General features: G+C 45.8%; 1 protein-coding gene across 2 annotated transcripts in view; it reads right to left on the bottom strand.

Moving 5' to 3' along the window:
* The window catches only part of NUDCD1 (NudC domain containing 1), a 91311-nt gene that overhangs the window by 44841 nt on the left and 26467 nt on the right, over nucleotides 1-20003 (bottom strand). For both annotated transcript variants that reach the window (XM_069957195.1, XM_069957194.1), the window contains exon 5: nucleotides 13536-13709. In XM_069957195.1, coding sequence (XP_069813296.1) covers nucleotides 13536-13709 — 174 coding nt within the window. The remainder of the gene's footprint in view (nucleotides 1-13535; nucleotides 13710-20003) is intronic.

The following is a 20003-nucleotide window of genomic DNA, read 5'->3' as shown; positions in this document are numbered from 1 at the left end:
GTCTAGGCCCCACCTCTCCACAGACTCCTAGTCCAATGGCTACGGGGGGTGGCGGGGTTCCTAGATAATGCTGTAACGGAGGGGGTGGTGCCTACATTGTTACATCCCGCCCCTACAGCACTGTCTAGCAACAATAACATGCATTTTTTGAGGGGCGACACTGCAAAGAAATTCTTTATACAGTAAGATATGCAATGTCCACAATATAAGCTTAAGAATTTTGCTGAGAACTCCGGATATGGAAAGTGGGTGACATGATCACTTTAAGAGCTTGACTCAAGTAACAAGTATTTTACCAGGTGCCCCCTACTCGTCAGAGCAGAGTGTACCTGTTTAACCTAGGCCATTGTGTTTCGATAACAATCAGTTATATCTCTGGCATAAAGAAACCTATTTAATTTTTTTGGTTCAAATTTTTGTATATTTTGTCCCTACAAGGGATGTTTAAACAAAATATACAAAAGTTAGAACAAAAAAAAAATAAAATAAAAAAATCTGCAAGTGCTACAACTGACGGCCGTCAGTTATTGAAGGTTGAAGGTTACCAGAGCATCCTCGCTCAGCTCATCTGCATGCCTATAATGATGTGTGGCTAACCCTTATCGAAAACCATATGGCATACGGGGTGAAAATCCACATCACAAATCTGTGTATCATCTTGGACTTCCAAAGCGGATGGGTGCCAGATTTCAGCAATGGAAAAAATCCACTGTGTGCATGGGGCAGTAAAAGGGGTACTTCAGTAAAAATGTTTTTCTTTCAAATCAACTGGTGCCAGAAAGTTTTACAGATTTGTAATCTACTTTAGTATAAAAATCTCAAGTTTTCCAGTACTTATCAGTTTCTGTAGGTCCTGCAGGAAGTGGTGTTTTCTTTCCAGTCTGACACAGTGCTCTCTGCTGCCACCTCTGTCCATGTCAGGAACTGTCCAGAGCAGCAGCAAATCCCCATAGAAAACCTCTCCTGTTCTGGACAGTTCCTGACATGGACAGCGGTGGCAGCATAGAGCACTGTATCAGACTGGGAAGAATACATCACTTCCTGCAGGACATCCAGCAGCTGATAAATACTGGATTTTTAAATAGAAGTAAACTACAAAGCTGTATAACTTTCTGAAACCAGTTGATTATATTGAGTCTATACATACATTTATCTCCTATTTTATGCAGATAATGCTTCAGTGGGCACCATAATAAATAGGTATTGTTTTCAAAATCCATAAAGTGTCATACAGCAGGAGGGAGCAAACCCATGTCTCTGGAGAATAGAGCCATAAGAAATCCATACACACTCAGTGGGCAAGGACGGCTCTGCCATGCGCACGAGGCTTTAGTACACCAAAGTTAATGAAGTAACATCATGGGTCCTATCTACAGACACCTTACCTGATGCGGCTGATCAATCTTCTGAGAGTACCGTGTGTTCTAACACAGCTGTACAAGGAGTTCGTCGACATAGCCAATGTGTTAACAGACTTGACCAACAACAACAAGAACAACAAATACATCAAAACTGAAGCTCTGGCTGTCCAGGCATGATGGGAGTTGTAGTTTTACAACAGCTGGAGAGCCAAGGTTCCCTACCCCTGTACTATCCACTAGCCACAGGGTCATCACCCTATCCAGGATTTTCCACCTATTCCATCAAGAAACTTCTCTATTAGTTGAAGTCAAAATTGACAAACATTATTAATGATTTATACGTCTTTATTATTCAACATAATTCAGCTGTGAAAATGAGGGTTTGTGTTCTAGCTATTTTGCCCAAACCGTAGGTGTTTTAGATATATTACATAATCATAATACATACACGTGTATATATATATATATATATATATATATATATATACACACACATATATATACACATACACACACACGTTCACACATATTGTTCACACCTCAGCTTGCTTCCCTATTTATCCTTCTTGATGAGTTCATGTATTATACCGGTTTGATAATTAGAATCCTAAAGGATAGGAGAGTTACTAAAAACAATCACATAATAGAAGATAAAGTCACAATAACTATTAACCCCTCCTATATCAGGATAGTTTAGTCACTTCCAGATAAAAAAAATAAATAAAAAAATCTAACCTGTGGATGTCGCTATAGCGCACAGGGTGCTGAGGATAGAAGTAAGATTCTTAACTTCATCCCCAGCTCTTCTTCGGTGCTATTAGGAGTGCTTATGCTAGTGTGATGTCCCACCACAGGTGTTGCTACTGGTTACACCCTTCGTAAAAGCCTGAAGCGTACGCCAGGGAGAAGGTGCAGATTCACCTCCTTCTCCCTGGCGTACACCTGCCGCATGCCACACTCGCCAGATGGGCGGGCTGGGGGAGCGTGACAAGGCATGGAGGAGGTGTGGCCTCCTCCCACGCCTCATATATCATGAGGCGTAAATCATGAACCAAATCTACACCTGCTGAAAGCAGATGAGGATTAGTACACCAGGCGCTCGGCCGGATTCATTAAGAGGCGTGCGTCTCTTAGTGAATCCTGCCGGGGAAAGGGGGAGGGGCCTAATATAAAGATCAGCGTACTTGAATGCCAGTCTTCATAAATCCCCCCCTTTAAGTGTAAGTGGTGATGTAGTAGAGTTGCGCCACAAGATGTCGTTATTACAAGTGTTTATGCTCGGTTATGGCTTAGCTGTAGTATTTAAGGGGTTATTGTTTATTTGTGTGTCACATGGATCTGTATGCCAATGAGAGTACTCTCTTCTTCTATCATCTCTCTCTTTACTTAAGCCACTCACAGCACACCTTATAGGGGCTGTAGGAAGGAAGTTACATGGGTAGGGGAAGTGTAGGGTTGTTTGTCTTTAGACTCTGTACAGCAATGCTTATTAAACTGTGAGGCGGGCCGCACCAGTGAGGCGCACCCTAGTTGTTGGTGAGGCCTAGCTGAGAAGCCAGTTTTCACAAAATTAACTATAATCTGCACAGTCCTTTTGCTGTTTGCAAAGATCTTAATTTTAGCAACATTATTATTTTGTACTTGCTTTATTAGTATATAGAGCTTGGAAGACGGGTGAAAGGTAGCCCTAGTATTATTTTAAGCTTTTAAATGGACTTTTACCACATGTAGTGAGGCCCAGTCACTCTCTTGGTCAGTTTGGTGAGGTGCGGGCATTGCCTTGGTCTGTTGGGTGAGGCTACAGTAGAAAAAGTTTGAGAAGCACTGCTGTAGAGGAACGACACAAGCAAGAACGCTCTATACAGCAGACCATTAGAGCCCTGGCCCCTGCCAGGTCTCCAGTCTAAGTTGTGGTCTAGACACGGAACCCATGTACCTAGAGACAGTTTTCTTTCAAGTATCCGTATTCTACACTATTCAGTGTTAAGCGTCCACTAGAAAGGACAAGTCAGGGATCATCTCAACCCACGCCGTGGACCAGGAGAGACACAGTGCAGGACAGTATACATAAGAAAGTAAAGGAACTGATCCGGATAGAGCGAAGTTGCTAGAGGCCTGCGAACTCTATCTCGCAGCACAGGTGTAAGCAGGGAAACCTCAGCATTCCGCTCATCCCAGGTAACAAGGTCTGGGGCTTGTGTCACCCTCTAGGACGGGTCACTCGACACTGGTAGGCAATAGGTGGTGCAAAAACCCACTACTTGGGTTGGGACTGTCACAACATCCTCCTCTCTACTCTTCTGATCCTCTTTTATACCTCTCAGCACGCAACCAAGTCAACACGACTGTACCACTCTTTATACTCTTACTACAGATCTGGATCCTAAAGTATCATCTGTCTTATCAAGTATTATATTAATGCAAAGCTGTATTATCTGCTGCATACAAGTATTTTCAGAGTTAACCTGATTTTATTTACGATAAAGAGACTGCGTGATTTCTCATCTAGCACTGACACAGTACACACACACACTCCTTGCGTCATCTCCCCTTTCTGTCGGTGGCAGAGCCAATACTCCGGACCACCGTGATAAGTACCCAAGGGACCCCGCAACAACCTGGCAGGACATTGTCCACAGGGGAACAAGGTATAGCCAGCCCTTAAAAATAAAAGCAGGTGTGCCATCATACCTGTGTGCCCGATCGGCACTGGTGGCACGAAATAACGTCACTGGGCACGGCTATATCTCGGCCAACCACCATAGAGCTGGCGTCACACTTCAACATCTGGCAAGTGTCCGGCCGTGTCGCCTCCACACCGGGGGTGTACCACACCACACTAGGCATAAGGTGTTTTGGTGCACTGTCGGTGGGTGCACAGATCTGGACGGCCCCTGTTGAATTTCATCAGAAGGTGCCAGGCCGGCCTGTCGCAGATCAGTGCACTGGTAACGATAGTCCCACCCCAGTGCACCAAAACACCTAATTGGCTTAAAGACTAAACTCCTAAAGGCCCTATTCCACGGAACAATTATCGGCCGCATTCAGCCGTATATCAGCCGCTATGGACGATAATCGTCCTGTGGAATAGAGTGCATGTTGAAAAACAAGTGACTGATACAGCAACGATCGCCTGCCGTCGCTCCGTTAAATAGGAGCATCGGGAGCAGACGCTGCTGTGTCCTATGGGCTGCCCGGACGATCAGCGATCACCCGGGCAGCCCCCCCCCGCCCCTTCCGCACTCACCCGCTTGCTGCAGCCGCGTTGAATAGCGGCAGCAGCGAGCGGGGAACGAGGAGCAAACGAGCGCTGAGAGCGCTCGTTTGCTCCTCTAGACGGCCCGTGGAATAGGGCCATAATAGCACGGAAACTGTTGCAAGAATGAAGGTAAGAAGATTACCATCATCCTCAGCGCTCTGTATGTGTAGGGACATATCATCAGGTTACAGGCTTCTAACCTGCTGACAGTTTCCTTTTAAATAAAATATCCACAAAAAAAAATAAAAAATTCTGAAAGCAATACAATATTAGAATTTTTGTTAGGCATTTAAAATTTTATTTTATTGTATTTTTTTTAAACGAAAATAAGGCAAAAAATTCCGAATAAAAAGAGAGTAGCCTTCAGATTGAGGAATAAGATGGGGGGAGTTTTAGAGATGGATAGATGGGTTATAAATGGATTAGATATGGACACCCGCTTTCTTATGAGCAATATGGTAGCTCAGTGGTTAGCATTGTTGCCTGATAACGTTGGGGTCCTGGGTCTGAGGGCCCTATAACACGGGACGATTATTGTGCAAAAAATTGTTATATCGTTTGAATTTAAACGATAATCGCTCTGTGTAATTGCAGGCAGCGATCAGAAAATAATTTGTGTGTCGTTGATCTTTGATTTAAATCTGAACCTAAAATTATCGTTAATTGTTCGCTGTAATTCCACATTCGTTCGCTCAAGTTCTGCATTTGTTCCCTAATCGTTCAGTGTAATTGCACATTGTTCATTGTTTTGCAGGAATCAGAAGGAATAAACGATCATAGTAACAATCGCAACTAACGACCATCATTCTGTGTAATATTGTGAACAATTTCAGGTTAACGACAAACAAACAATCTCGTTTGGGATCGTTTATCGTTAGAAATCGCTCTGTGTAATAGAGGGAGTAATAGTAAGGGAGTTAACCAGGATTCATTGGAGAACCCAACCCAAATACAACACAAACATAAAACTGAGCAACTTTAGAAAAAAACTGTGAGGCCGAATGGGTGCACAGTCCAGCACCGTGGAATATTACTACACAACATAATGAAGAATAACTGATATAATCAAATGCAAAATGAATTTCTATTAGAGATGAGCGACCTGGAGCACACTTTGGTTGTTCCGAACCAGGAACTCTTGGCATTTGGTGGCTGAAGAAGTTGGATGTAGCCCTAAGGCTGCCTGGAAAACATGGATACAGCCGTAGGTCATTGGCCGTTTTCATGTTTTCCAGGACTCCCTAGGGCTGCATCCAACTTTTTCAACCCCCAATAATCATATGCTGAGTGTTTGGGTTTGGAAGAACCAAGGTGTGCTAAAGGTTTATCTCCAATCCCTATTGCTGTAGATTACCACCTTCCCGTAGATTATCTCCACCTCCCGTACAGTTACATAAAGATCGGTGACACTCATGGTCTACATAACAAAAGGTTGATCTAATGAGAAATAAAAATTATATCTTGTGCAAGAAACAAAGATTAAAAAAAAAACCAAAACCAAAAGCCCACAATCGTTCTTTTTGTTCCTACCAACAAAGAACCAAGGTTTCAAGCCATAGGTTACATTTACTGAAATTGGAATAATAGGTCTCCGTGATGACCACCATTGTTGGAGTAATTTCACGATGAAAGGAACGGTGTAATTACCCTACCGCGGTGACATCACTAGTGGAAGAGGTTAACAATTAGCTGCTGTCAGAACAAGTCCTGCATGAGAAAGGAGGCTTGGAAAAACATGCCAGTGTGATATGATAGAGGACAAGGCTGAAACTATACTGGTCTACAAAAAAGTGAGATTTTTTTTTTCTGCCTTATTACTTTAAATGGGAAGAGTCAATTCAACAAAATCTGCATAAGTCAACGGTACATTCGACTATACAAAAATCTGTAATGTATGAGTCCTACAATACCACTTTAACGGTGCGTTCACACCTACAGGATCCGCAGCAGATCTGCAGCAGATTTGATGGTGCAGATTTGTTGCTGTGTTCAGTTACTTAAATGAAATCTGCTGCGGATCTGCAGCAGAAAATACGCTGCGGATCCGGTAAGTGTGAACGTACCCCAAAGCAAATCTGCGACCCCTGAAGACCACCCCAACGGGCGGGTAGCTTTGTGCAGTTGTCAATAAATGATGTCCATCACTGTGTTTGAAACAAATCTTTTAACCAGTCAGGAGTTGGGTCAAAGAGGCGGGGCTTAGGGCTGCAATGCCTTTGTCTGCTCCTTACTAGAGATGATCGAACAGCGCCGCCGATGTTCAGGTTCGTACGAACTCGAACGGTCGGTATTTGACAGAGAGACTGCGGGAGTCAAATACCGATGGTTCAAGTTCGTACAAACCTGAACATCGGCCCTGTTCGATCATCTCTACTCCTTAAGCTGAGGAACATCTCTGGAGTCTGGATTACGTCCTGAATCTAGAATTGGATGGCACTAAGAGGGCATGACCCAGCCCAAGGGCGTTCCTGAAATGGACATAGGTGAGGAGAAAGCACAGATGCATGGCAGGCCTAGGCCCCGCCTCCTTGACCTTGCTACCAATAGATATAAGATTACTTTTTTGAGGAATTAACAGCAGCATTCTTTTCAAACACAGCAATGGACATCACTTATTCATAACTACACAAAGGTACCAGTGGGTTAAGGTGGGCTACGCGGGTCACAGATTGACTTTAATAATACTGCAGGATGAGAATGCCAATACATGCCAATGAGAATAAATCCCTAATTCACCATCCTATTCCTGGAAGTCTAGTGCCCATATTATGGAACGTTACCCAGGCCCCTCTAGAACTTTTTTTTTGTGAATCAGCCATCACATCATGTGGCAGAGAGTTCCATAGTCTCACCGCTCTTACAGTAAAGAATCCGCGTCAGTGATTATGGTGAAGCCCTATTTCTTCTGACATGCTTACAACATATGTTAAGCGATCACTAGAAAGATCTCTATCCATTTGTACATAAAGTAATCAAGGTTTGATTAAAATAATGTAAAAAAAAATGGAAGATTTTTTTTTTCTCAGTTCCTGATCTGTCAGCTTATAGGACCTAATGCGGTGTACTTCTTCCTTCATCAGAGTAAAGGGTCCATTATAAAGACTGCTCTATCCAGAATACAAATGCATATAACAACGATCTGTGTAGATATTGAGCTAGTTGAGAATCCTGGAAGATTTCAGCTCAGAAGCCTGCACAATAGTAAATGCAGCCTTGAAGGAAAACAGACTGTAATTCAGGCAATTACTAGATACTTTGTACTTTTTTTGCATAAACGTTTTCCCTTTTGGGGTCCAGCTCAAGGAATGGTGGCATGAAAAACTAGACTGTTGACAAGTTCTGTATATTTAAAGGAAAATTCCAATAAAATTACAGGTAGAGTTGAGCGGCCCTTTTAAACTGTTTGGGTTTGGCAACATTCTCTGAACCAGAACGCTCGGCATTTGATTCCTCACGGCTGCAGAACTTGGATGCCGCCCTAGGGAGTCCTGGAAACCATGGTTTCAGCCATAGGCCAAGTCTTCCACGCAACCATGTAACTACAAGAAGAACACTTTGCTTTACTCCTGTGGCCGATGATGTCAACTGCCTTTCAGCAGATGTGGTGTGTACTGATGTGCAACGGGCAGTAGGCGCACCCGCTGTGCTACCAAACTGGTTCGGCTTTGGGGCCTGTATATGAGCAGAGTCTAGGTCCTTTCTAGATATTTCCCCTTTATTACGCTCCTGGATTCAGACACTGAACTTCTGCTACTAGGAGGCAACAAGGTGACTAACGTATGGTGTGGGTGGTGAACCAGAGGGAACCGTGCTTGGCAGAAAGGCAAGGTCAGTGGTCATAGACAGGAGAATAAGAATAGTGACCAGGGAGGAGGCAGAAACAAAGTCAAAACTCAAAACTAGGCAGGGGGTAAGGGCAGGTGGCAGAAACCAGATCAGTAATCCAGGTCGGCAAGAGAAAATACAGGATAGTAAAAGAAAAAAAAAAAAAAAAGGGAGGGTCAGGCGACATCGGAAACCAGACTAAAATGTCTGCACATGGCCATAATGAGAGATGCATAGAGGCACCCAGGAGAGCGGACACAGAGCAGTAACAAACAGCATGCCACCAGGAAAGGGCCAGGAACCAGTGCCAGCAAGTAATGGAGCCGCCCACCAGCAATACATACTGCTCCACTACCGATTTCTCAGGAAAAAATGGCCACCAGGGATCGCCTTGAGAGTCCAGGATTCAAGTAGGTACAAGTGGTAATAAACTTTGTTAGTTGAAGGGGTACTCCAGCGAAAAGCTTTTTCCCAGTAATTAAAACAACTTACAAAGTAATACAACTTTGTAATATGCCTCAATCACCTATCTGCCCCCCCCTCCCTATCTTTTCCCCCTCAACCCTCACCAGGAAGTGAAGTAAACTCATTCTTACCTAATGACTGGTGACCCCAGGCTGCTTTGTGGCAGCCATTTTGTGACAATTACATCATCAAGAGGGAGGCGGGTCTAAGCCCTGTTAGGCAAGGCTCCCTTTATCAGATGACTCAGGTTGCTCAGCTCTGATTGGCTGACCAAACTGTAAGCCATCTAACAGTTCTACAGAGTCAGTTAAACATCACAGGAGACAAAGTGCATCATGGGAAAGCCCAAACCACGAAGTAAAGAAAAAATGAAGACACCTCCTGAAGCTTCAGGGACCTGAAAACAGCGGGAAATCCAAACGGAGACCGACTCCGGAGGGATGGGAAATGGGAAAACTATGTTCATGATTGATTGATTGTTATTTTTTTTTATCAGCTCTGGAGTACCCCTTTAAGGTTCTCGAAACTCAACTATATCTTTATATCAGTACAAAAAGATTTCCTTACACAACCTGTAGAATTCACTGCAGTTTTACATCTCTAATTAAACTTCAGCCATGAAGCAAATGCCATGGCGGATATAAGCCAGGCTGATCGTTTCCACTCCGATCTGTCTAACAGTATGCGAAATGAATGTTTATAGAAAGCACTGACCACAGGGAGAAGCATCCCGCGTTCGACAAATTAGACAGATTGACTACATTTCTGCAGGAAACACAGTGATTGTACGAGAGATGATAAACAAAGGAGAAAAGTGACGGCAACAAAGGGAGAGGATCACTGAGCCAGAACGACAAGGGCTCCGAGAGGAAAAACACACGGCCCCAAATTACAGAGGAACGGCAGACTTGGCCGTCATGCATCGCCGTGAACGCTGCTTAAAACCAAATACATTCACACTAATTTTTCTATCAATCCAAGAGGCCTGTGTGGAGCTCACATGGTAATGAGAAATTATGCAAACAGGACAAGACACTGCTAAATGGGTCAAATCCCTCACAACGTGAATGATGCATCCTGGGAAATCTGCCTGAGTTTTAAGTTAAAGATGCGGCAGAGTTGAATTCAACATTTAATTCTTTGGGGCATTTGTGAAAACTATGCATTAAAGGGGTACTCCAACTAAACGTATAGCAGGGTTAACTGCCCAGTTCTGAAACCGCTAAAAAATAAATTGTTTTGCAGGTCCTGGTTCTGTACTTCCTGGATGAGCAGCTGCTCAGTACTACAAATTCCCAGGATGCATTGCTATCCTTCAGTTCTCCTTAGCAGTCATCCCACCTGGTCTACTCACCTCTCACAGCACTCTTGCCAGTCTCCTGCCCAAAACGGTTGCAGAACATTTCCTTTTAAAACAGACTTTTGAATCGGTACGTTTGCAGCACTTGATGCTTTTATCCCCTAGCCTGATCTTTCTGTAGCACCATTTATCACAATACAGCATGGTGTAACCACACCTCACTCACTGAATGTCCACACATACATACACACACACACACACACACACACACACACACACACACACACACACATACACAGGTTGCAGTGAAATGATAGAATTCAGGGATTTGATCAAATCCCGGGAAATGATGGAATGGCCAAGCACACAGGACCGGAGGCAGACAGAGGAGCAGAGCTGGGAGCAGGAGGGATCATCACACAGCACACAGGACCGGAGGCGGACAGGGGAGCAGAGCCTGGAGCAGGAGGCATCATCACACAGCACACAGGACCGGAGGCAGACAAGGGAGCAGAGCCGGGAGCAGGAGGCATCATCACACAGTACACAGGACCGGAGGCAGACAAGGGAGCAGAGCCGGGAGCAGGAGGCATCATCACACAGTACACAGGACCGGAGGCAGACAAGGGAGCAGAGCCGGGAGCAGGAGGGATCATCACACAGCACACAGGACCGGAGGCGGACAGGGGAGCAGAGCCGGGAGCAGGAGGCAGCATCACACAGCACACAGGACTGGAGGCAGACAGAGGAGCAGAGCCGGGAGCAGGAGGCATTATCGCACAGCACACAGGACTGGAGGCAGACAGAGGAGCAGAGCCGGGAGCAGGAGGGATCATCACACAGCTCAAGGGACCGGAGGCGGACAGAGGAGCAGAGCCGGGAGCAGGAGGGATCATCACACAGCACACAGGACCGGAGCCGTACAGGGGAGCAGAGCCGGGAGCAGGAGGCAGCATCACACAGCACACAGGACCAGAGGCAGACAGGGGAGCAGAGCCGGGAGCAGGAGGCAGCATCACACAGCACACAGGACCGGAGGCGGACAGAGGAGCAGAGCCGGGAGCAGGAGGGATCATTACACAGCACACAGGATCGGAGGCGGACAGAGGAGCAGAGCCGGGAGCAGGAGGGATCATCACACAGCACACAGGACCGGAGGCGGACAGGGGAGCAGAGCCGGGAGCAGGAGGAGGCATCATCACACAGCACAAGGGACCGGAGGCGGACAGGGGAGCAGAGCCGGGAGCAGGAGGCATCATCACACAGCACACAGGACCGGAGGCGGACAGGGGAGCAGAGCCGGGAGCAGGAGGATGCATCATCACACAGCACACAGGACCGGAGGCGGACAGAGGAGCAGAGCCGGGAGCAGGAGGCATCATCACACAGCACACGGGACCGGAGGCAGACAAGGGAGCAGAGCCGGGAGCAGGAGGCATCATCACACAGCACACAGGACCGGAGGCGGACAAGAGAGCAGAGCCGGGAGCAGGAGGCATCATCACACAGTACACAGGACCGGAGGCAGACAAGGGAGCAGAGCCGGGAGCAGGAGGCATCATCACACAGTACACAGGACCGGAGGCAGACAAGGGAGCAGAGCCGGGAGCAGGAGGGATCATCACACAGCACACAGGACTGGAGGCGGACAGGGGAGCAGAGCCGGGAGCAGGAGGCATCATCACACAGCACACAGGACCGGAGGCGGACAGGGGAGCAGAGTCGGGAGCAGGAGGCATCATCACACAGCACACAGGACCCGAGGTGGACAGGGGAGCAGAGCCGGGAGCAGGAGGCAGCATCACACAGCACACAGGACCGGAGGCAGACAAGGGAGCAGAGCCAGGAGCAGGAGGCATCATCACACAGCACACAGGACCCGAGGTGGACAGAGGAGCAGAGTCGGGAGTAGGAGGCATCATCACACAGCACAAGGGACCGGAGGCGGACAGGGGAGCAGAGCCTGGAGCAGGAGGCATCATCACACAGCACACAGGACCGGAGGCGGACAGGGGAGCAGAGCCGGGAGCAGAAGGCATCATCACACAGTACACAGGACCGGAGGCAGACAGGGGAGCAGAGCCGGGAGCAGGAGGCATAATCACACAGCACACAGGACCGGAGGCGGACAGGGGAGCAGAGCCGGGAGCAGGAAGAGGCATCATCACACAGCACACGGGATTGGAGCCGGACAGGGGAGCAGAGCCAGGAGCAGGAGGCAGCAGCAGCAGCAGTATCACACAGCAAGCCGGGAGCAGGAGGTATGTTGCAGGGGAAATGATAGAATTCCATTCCATCATTTCCCTATAAGGGGTCAGTGATTTAATCGAATCACTGACTTTCTTCAGGGAAATGATGAAAGGGCTTGGCCACTAGTGATTTGATCAAATATATATATATATATATATATATATATATATATATATACTGGTCAGATATGATGACATCACTCAAGAGTAAGAGCTAAAGCTCAGAGATACAGTCCAGACTCCTGTGACGTCAGAGGATGATGTGTCGTCTACAGAGAAAAAAGGATCCTCTGACAATGCACATGTTGTGGTTCTGTCTGTCTCATCTGTTAGACATGTATGAACAAGGGGCATGGACTCTCCCACATGTGCCTGTCACAGCATATTTATAAGCCAGAGGGGAAGGTATGTAGGTGTAAAGTATGTAGGAGAGGTAATACTTTTTTTAATTTTCCATTTTACTGTCTATATTCTGAAATTTAGTTATTTTCAATTCTGGCTACTAAGCCTAAAACTAAGCTAGGACCTCCTGTTCTCTCTGTGATGGTCTGGAAAAGACTGATGGAAAGTGTTATGTACAGAATTAAAGCGAAAGGTGACACCAATATACAGACAATCATCAGCTCAGCCTCCAGTCACTTGTAGAATGACCTTTGCACAGGTCACAGAGCATGCCTACAAACCTGCCCCATATAAAGAATAGGATGGAAAAATATTCATTGGGCTAATGTCCATGGGGCTTGCTGTAAAGCATATTACTAAGAGCTCAGGCAAGATGGCTGCCCCCATAAAAATGTTCAATAAAACGTCTACAAAGTCACTTTGATTGGTCTAAAAACAATGGACTTTCCCTATGAAAACTACGGTCAGTTTTCTATTCCAAAAAATACAGAAAATTCTATTTTCATTGCTTATAAAGTGTTTTAGTTTATCAGGTGACATTTTAACCAACATAAATCCAACTCTGTAGAAATAGTTAACAAGTCAGTTCTGTGTGCGTGTAAAGAAATCTATTTTCAATGCAGAAGTTTAGACTAGAAGGCCATTGTATCAGGGGACAGCAGTGTCACAGTTACCTTTTTTCTCCTCTTCTTCCATTCTCTCCTCTTCTGGTTGATTGTCCTCGTCTACAATGAATCTGAAGGGTTTGTAAGAAATAATCGTCAACCCATTTCCGTCCGGTTCAATAGCGGCATAATGCGGGACAGACTTGCCGTGAAGCTTCCGTCGCTTCGAAATTTCACATTTCTCTGTGAACACATGAAAAAAGCAATATATTCTATAGATGTATTGATGTCACAAAGAACGACCAATTACAGATGGACAAGCTGTCATGAAATTGCTCAATTACAACACCGGGGTGGGGAGCAAAACTCATTTGGTCTAAAGATTGGAGAAAAATTGCGGTTTACCCCGTAATTGCCAGGAGAAGCTCCTGCTGTGAAGGTATTCGAGATGGTCCTTAAGCGGGAATGCGTAAAGAATGTTAGGAGGACAATGGAAGTTATTAATATAATACTGTTTTCCCTTGAAATCAGTACAATGAGGAAGAAAATTGAAAACTGAATGTAATGTACCTGGAATTCACAAGGAGCAACTGAGGCAACTTATAAACAAAAAAATACATCACTACAAGGAAGCCCTTTCATTCATTATTGTGTTGTTTGTGATTTAAAGGGGTATTCCACTCAAACATAAATGTTGCTACCCATGGTGATACTAACAATTCATTCCATACTTGTTATTATCTATTTAGTCTCCATCCCCCAGTTTTGAGCTGCTGCTTTCTGCTAAAGACACAAAAAACAGTGTGTGTGCTTTTCTCTCTATCATCCCCCTCCTCCCCCCTCCTTTCTGAGACGGCTGATGTAAACAAGTCTTTGGTACGCTTTATCTGCAACTTTGTAGCTTCTCTGTAATTTTGGGAGGGTTAATCTGAGGTCAGGTTACTGATGAACTCACTGTGATTATCCCTCCCAGCATTACAAAGTTGCTACAAAAGTACAGATAGGAACTTGTTTACATCAACCGTGTCAGAAGGGAGGGGGGAGGAGGGGGAGACAAAGAGAAAAGCTCACGCACTGTTTTTAGTGTCTTCAGCAGAAAGAAATAGCTCATAACTAGGGGAAGGAGACAAAATAGATAATAACAAGTACGGAATTGTTAATCTCATGGGCAGCAACATATCAAAAGTTATGTTTGAGTGGAATACTTGCCTACCTGCTTAATGAAGTGAACACAGATATAACTCCTTCCCCTGCCTGTAATTGATGATTGTACATATAGTGAAAGCCAATGAGTCAGTACTATTTGGAAATTCAGCAGCAGCCATTATTTGTATTAAAAGGATATTTCATTCAGACCTAACTTTCATACGCTGCTGCCCAGGGTGAGACTAAAAATTGCTTTCATACTGCAACTTTCTATCGACTTTGTAATGCTGGGAGGGTTAATCACAGTGAGTTCATCAGCAACTTGACCTCAGATTAACCCTCCCAGCATTACAAAGAAGCCACAAAGTTGGCCAGGTACTTGTTTACATCAGTCGTCTCGGAGGGGGAGACAGAGAGAGAAAAGCTCACACAGTTTTTTGTCTTCAGAAAAAAGCAGCAGCTCAGAACTGGGGGAAGGAAACTAAACAGATAATTGTTAGTCTCACCATGGGCAGCAACATATCAAAAGTCAGGTTTGAGTGGAACACCCCTTTAAGTTAATATTTTTGTATCAGGGTAAAATGAGCCTGTCCCTTTAATACAGGGGTGGGGAACCTTTTCCATGTCGAGGGCCGGTCGGGCATTAATAAAATCATTCGAGGGCCACATACCGTGCGCGGCAGTTAGTAGCGGGGGTTTGCAGCACCCAGGACAAGGCATAGTATTGTTCCCCTAGTGCCCCTGCTATTGTAGTTAACCCCCAGTGATGCCCCTTGTAGTCTAGTTAACCCCCAAGTCATGTCCCTGGTAGCCTAGTTAACCCCCATCAGGCATGTCCCTGGTAGCCTAGTTATTCCCCCCCCATCAGTCATGTCTCTGGTAGCCTAGTTGTCCCCCCCATCAGTCATGTCCCTGGTAGCCTAGTTGTCCCCCCCCCCATCAGTCATGTCCCTGGTAGCCTAGTTATTCCCCCCCCCCATCAGTCATGTCCCTGGTAGCCTAGTTGTCCCCCCCCATCAGTCATGTCCCTGGTAGCCTAGTTGTCCCCCCCCCCCATCATGAAATGACGTCATCGCGCGCGGCCCGCAAGAGACTAAAGACACGCGCCGCTCTGCTGGGGAAGAAGCCGGCATAGACAGCATCCTCCGGTGTCCGCCAGCTGTCACAGACACCGGAGGATGCGGTGTATGCCGGCTTCTTCCCCAGCAGAGCGGCGAGCATCACAGGGGAGCTGCGGGCCGCGGACCGCATCGGGAGGTCTCAGGGGCCGGATGCGGCCCGCGGGCCGGAGGTTCCCCACCCCTGCTTTAATAGAACAGGTAACTTTAAAAGGGCTTCTGTATTTAACGGCCTATAAAAGTGACAATCAATCATGACCAACAAAAAATTTAACCATGGAAATTTGTCCATAACTCGCACACTTAGTAATCAGCAATTTCCCAGCCTTTTCAAGTCTTTGCAAAAAGCGTTTTCAGTTGAGAATTGCATGACAGGAGGAGTCTCCATAGGCATCGAAACTGACCGCACTTAGTGAGCATTACTGATGCAGAATGCATGCTTTATAGTAAGGGGATTACGGAGAACTCTACTTTATAATGTGGAAATAGAATGTTAAGGCCGTGGGAAACAAGCTGTGTGATTAAGAAGGCACTCCCTATGGGTAGCCATAGCCAAGGTGTAATTTGTTTAATCAAGGAATACAGTGCAGGCCTTTACGAGTCTTATTGGTTTAATACATATAGCGGAGAACTGATCAACCCCCTATGCCTGCAGCTTAGTGTGAAAGTGCCGTAAATTTTTACTGCAGCCATGCAAAGTCTAAAAAAAAAAAAGTCTGTAGTTCTCTCCTACCACGTTTTCTCAGTACATGCGCAGTACTACAGATTCCAGAAAGTAACATAAATGGTTAATTCCGAATGAGACTCCATGATAGTTAGACAAATGGCTCCACCAAGAACGGCCATGCATCATCACCCACAGAGGTGTCAGAGGTGGTGACATCACACAACGGGTTTGAGTTTTCAGATAACATCCACCCAAGCCTCCTGAGACAACAGAGGATGATGTGTTGTATCGGAGAAGAGGGAGACAACATTACAAGACGCACCAAAAATGACTGGACTACACAACTTCCTGTCAAAGTTATTTCCCACAAAAACATGTCAAAGCTTATACAATTTGTGACAACACTATACAAGTAAGTTACATGTCTTGTTGTGATAGTTACATTTAGGGCATAAACCCACACACCGTATATGCCGCGTAATTACTGCTGCGATACGCAGCAAACTCGCAGCAAACTCGCAGCAAACTCGCAGCAGATTAGATCTAAATAACTGAACACAGCATCAAATCTGTACCAACAAATCTGCTGCGTATTTGTTGCATATCTGCTGCGTATACGGTGTGTGGGTTTATACCCTTAAAGGGGTACTCAGGCCGGGGGGTATTTTTAAGCTATGGCTGGGGAGGGGTTGGTTATAGACAGCGGCGGTCACTTACCTCCCCGGTTCCAGCGCCAGGTCCCGGATCGCGCCACCCCGTACACCCATCCCGCGGCCGCTTCCTGGTATGAGCTGCGGAATAAGACGTGACATCTCAAGGCAGATCAGCCATTCAGTGGCCGAGGCAGGACTCCGCTACGGCCGCTAAATAGCTGAGCTGCCTTGAGACGTCACGTCTCATGCCGCAGCTCATACCAGGAAGCGGCCGCGGGATGGGTGTACGGGGCGGCGCGATCTGGCGCTGGAACCGGGGAGGTAAGTGACCGCCGCTGTCTATAACCACCCCGGGCCGGAGTACCCCATTAAATATAATTTTCTAATGTTGGGGTACCCCTTTAAATTAGAAGGGACTACCCCTTTAACTACTGTCGACTGTTCTCTATGACATACCAGATGATAACAAAGCAAAGCTAACTTCAGAAAATACACCCTCCGTTTTATAAACAACAGTTTGGAATATTTTTCTACTAACAAAGATGATAAACCTTTCATGAGCTAAAAATTAATACTTCTATATTACAGGACTAAATAAATGGTTCAAAGATTATTCTGCGAGTTGCTTCCTTCTCCACATGAACCCTCTGATCCTCAAGTATTAATAAGGCAAGATTATGATTATTTTTTTTCCATCAGCCAAGCTAATTGAACCAAAAAGCAAAAATAATAAAAAACAAAAACAAAAACAAAAAACACAAAAACAACAAGACATATCTCCTGTCTGTAAGAAGACTCCTGCTATATTAATAAACAACCATGTGGGCAAAAGCAGAAACCTCAGATCCAGGCAGGGGAAAGAGGTTGAAATCAGAAATGGAAGGTCAATTACCTACATGGCACACTATAAATAACCATAGAGAGATAATACTTCATAAGGGCGTCATACATCTACATCAACATTTCACTTGACATGTTAAATAGTCTAATGGATGCGCCACTATTGTTTTTAATGACCTCCATCCTTGTGTGCGGGCTAGTAAGCTATGCCCCTATGTCATCTGCATCATCCTTACCGAAGGCAGCAATACTTTCATAGAGGAAGAAAAGAATAGGAGAAAGGATGGGATGCAGACAAACAAAAGAAGATGTGTCCTGTGTGGTGTAGTATGGAAGATGTGTCCTGTGTGGTATGGAGGAGGTGTCCTGTGTGGTGTAGTATGGAAGATGTGTCCTGTGTGGTATGGAGGAGGTGTCCTGTGTGGTGTAGTATGGAAGATGTGTCCTGTGCGGTGCAGTATGGAAGATGTGTCCTGTGCGGTGTAGTATGGAAGATGTGTCCTGTGCGGTGCAGTATGGAAGATGTGTCCTGTGCGATGCAGTATGGAAGATGTGTCCTGTGCGGTGCAGTATGGAAGATGTGTCCTGTGCGGTGCAGTATGGAAGATGTGTCCTGTGCGGTGCAGTATGGAAGATGTGTCCTGTGTGCTATAGTATGGAGGATGTATCCTGTGTAGTGTCATACAGAGGATGTGTCCTGTGTGGTGTCATACAGAGGATGTGTCAGCTCACATGTGGTATAGAATATAGAAGCTCTTCCCTTTTTCTCTCTGTAGCTCTGCTGTGTGTGAGATGCTTAGTGAGATGCTCCAGCAGCTTACATTCCTTACAGGTGACATCTTACACTCCTCACAGGTGACATCCTATACCCCTCATCATAGTGTAGAAAGATACATTTTTTTCTTTAAGAATACTCATCCCAAATGTTTTTGTGGTGTCCCACTGCTAAGTGCCCTAGGCACCTGTCGTAAAGTTGTCCCCTCCAGGTTAAGTGGTGATCAAGGTAGTATTCTATAGTTTCACCACTAGATGTCAGTGTCCTTTATACACCTCTGTTCTTGTTTGCACAGCTGAAGTTAGCAATGGGTTACGGTTACTGTTATACCATGTGTTCAGTGCCTACCTGTAGGAGGTGCTCTCTCTTCTTCCACCTATCCCTGCTCTTCACACACACACACACACACACACACACACACACATGACCCAGTGGGAGGAGTTAGCCCCCGTGTGGGACAAGGTTCAGTTGAGTCTAGTCTGGTCTGGTCCAAGTCACGTGTGTACAGATGCAGATAGAGTCAACCAGTTCTTCCAGTATTCTTACTATATCTACTATGCAGTGCTAAACACTACAAAGGGAGAGGAGTCTAGAAACATCCTAGCCCATGCCGTGAACCAGTCTAAAAAGTGCAGGGTAGAACTAGCCTGCATAGGACAAAGCTACCAAGGTAGGCCTACGTATCCTATCTCGCAGTGCAGGTAACTGGGACATGTCCGGGAACTTAGCTTCACCCAGATAACCACAACTGGGGATTGTATCACCCTATTAGGATGGAACATTCGACACTTGGGGCACAAGGTGGTCAGTCCAAAGTCTACACACAGGTACAAGTAACTTCTCACTCTACAAGTATTCTCAACAGTTCCGGAAGAGTACATTGCTACATTGGGTCAGGACTCCCTCAAAAAACTCTTCTCCTCTACTCTACTTTCAACTCTTCAAGCACCGCTACCACTACCTTTCTACTCTACTAAATTAGATAAATCTTCACAGGAACTTTAGTGCTTTACTTGGTTGTTCTTGAGGAGGTGCTTGAAGAAGTAAAGTGTATTGTACCACTAAGAGACTGCACAGTAAAGCTGCTATATATTTATATTAATGGGACTCAGCCATATTTTATTCGCACCAGCACCCATACACACTAGCCGCACACCTTGGGTTATTTTTCCCCCTTTCTGTGGGTGGCGGTACTGATAGTCCAGGTGGGTCAATTGCCACTCAGGTCTACATGACAAGAGCCCAAGGGACCCATTACAACCCCCGCAGGTCACCGACCATTTCTGGGGTCACGACAATACCATCTCTGGCTGAGCTGTACATCCGTATAGTAGCGCA

Source organism: Dendropsophus ebraccatus, chromosome 2 (genome assembly GCF_027789765.1).
Source record: "Dendropsophus ebraccatus isolate aDenEbr1 chromosome 2, aDenEbr1.pat, whole genome shotgun sequence".
Lineage (NCBI taxonomy): Eukaryota > Metazoa > Chordata > Amphibia > Anura > Hylidae > Dendropsophus > Dendropsophus ebraccatus.
This window is presented reverse-complemented; position numbering and strand designations above follow the sequence as displayed.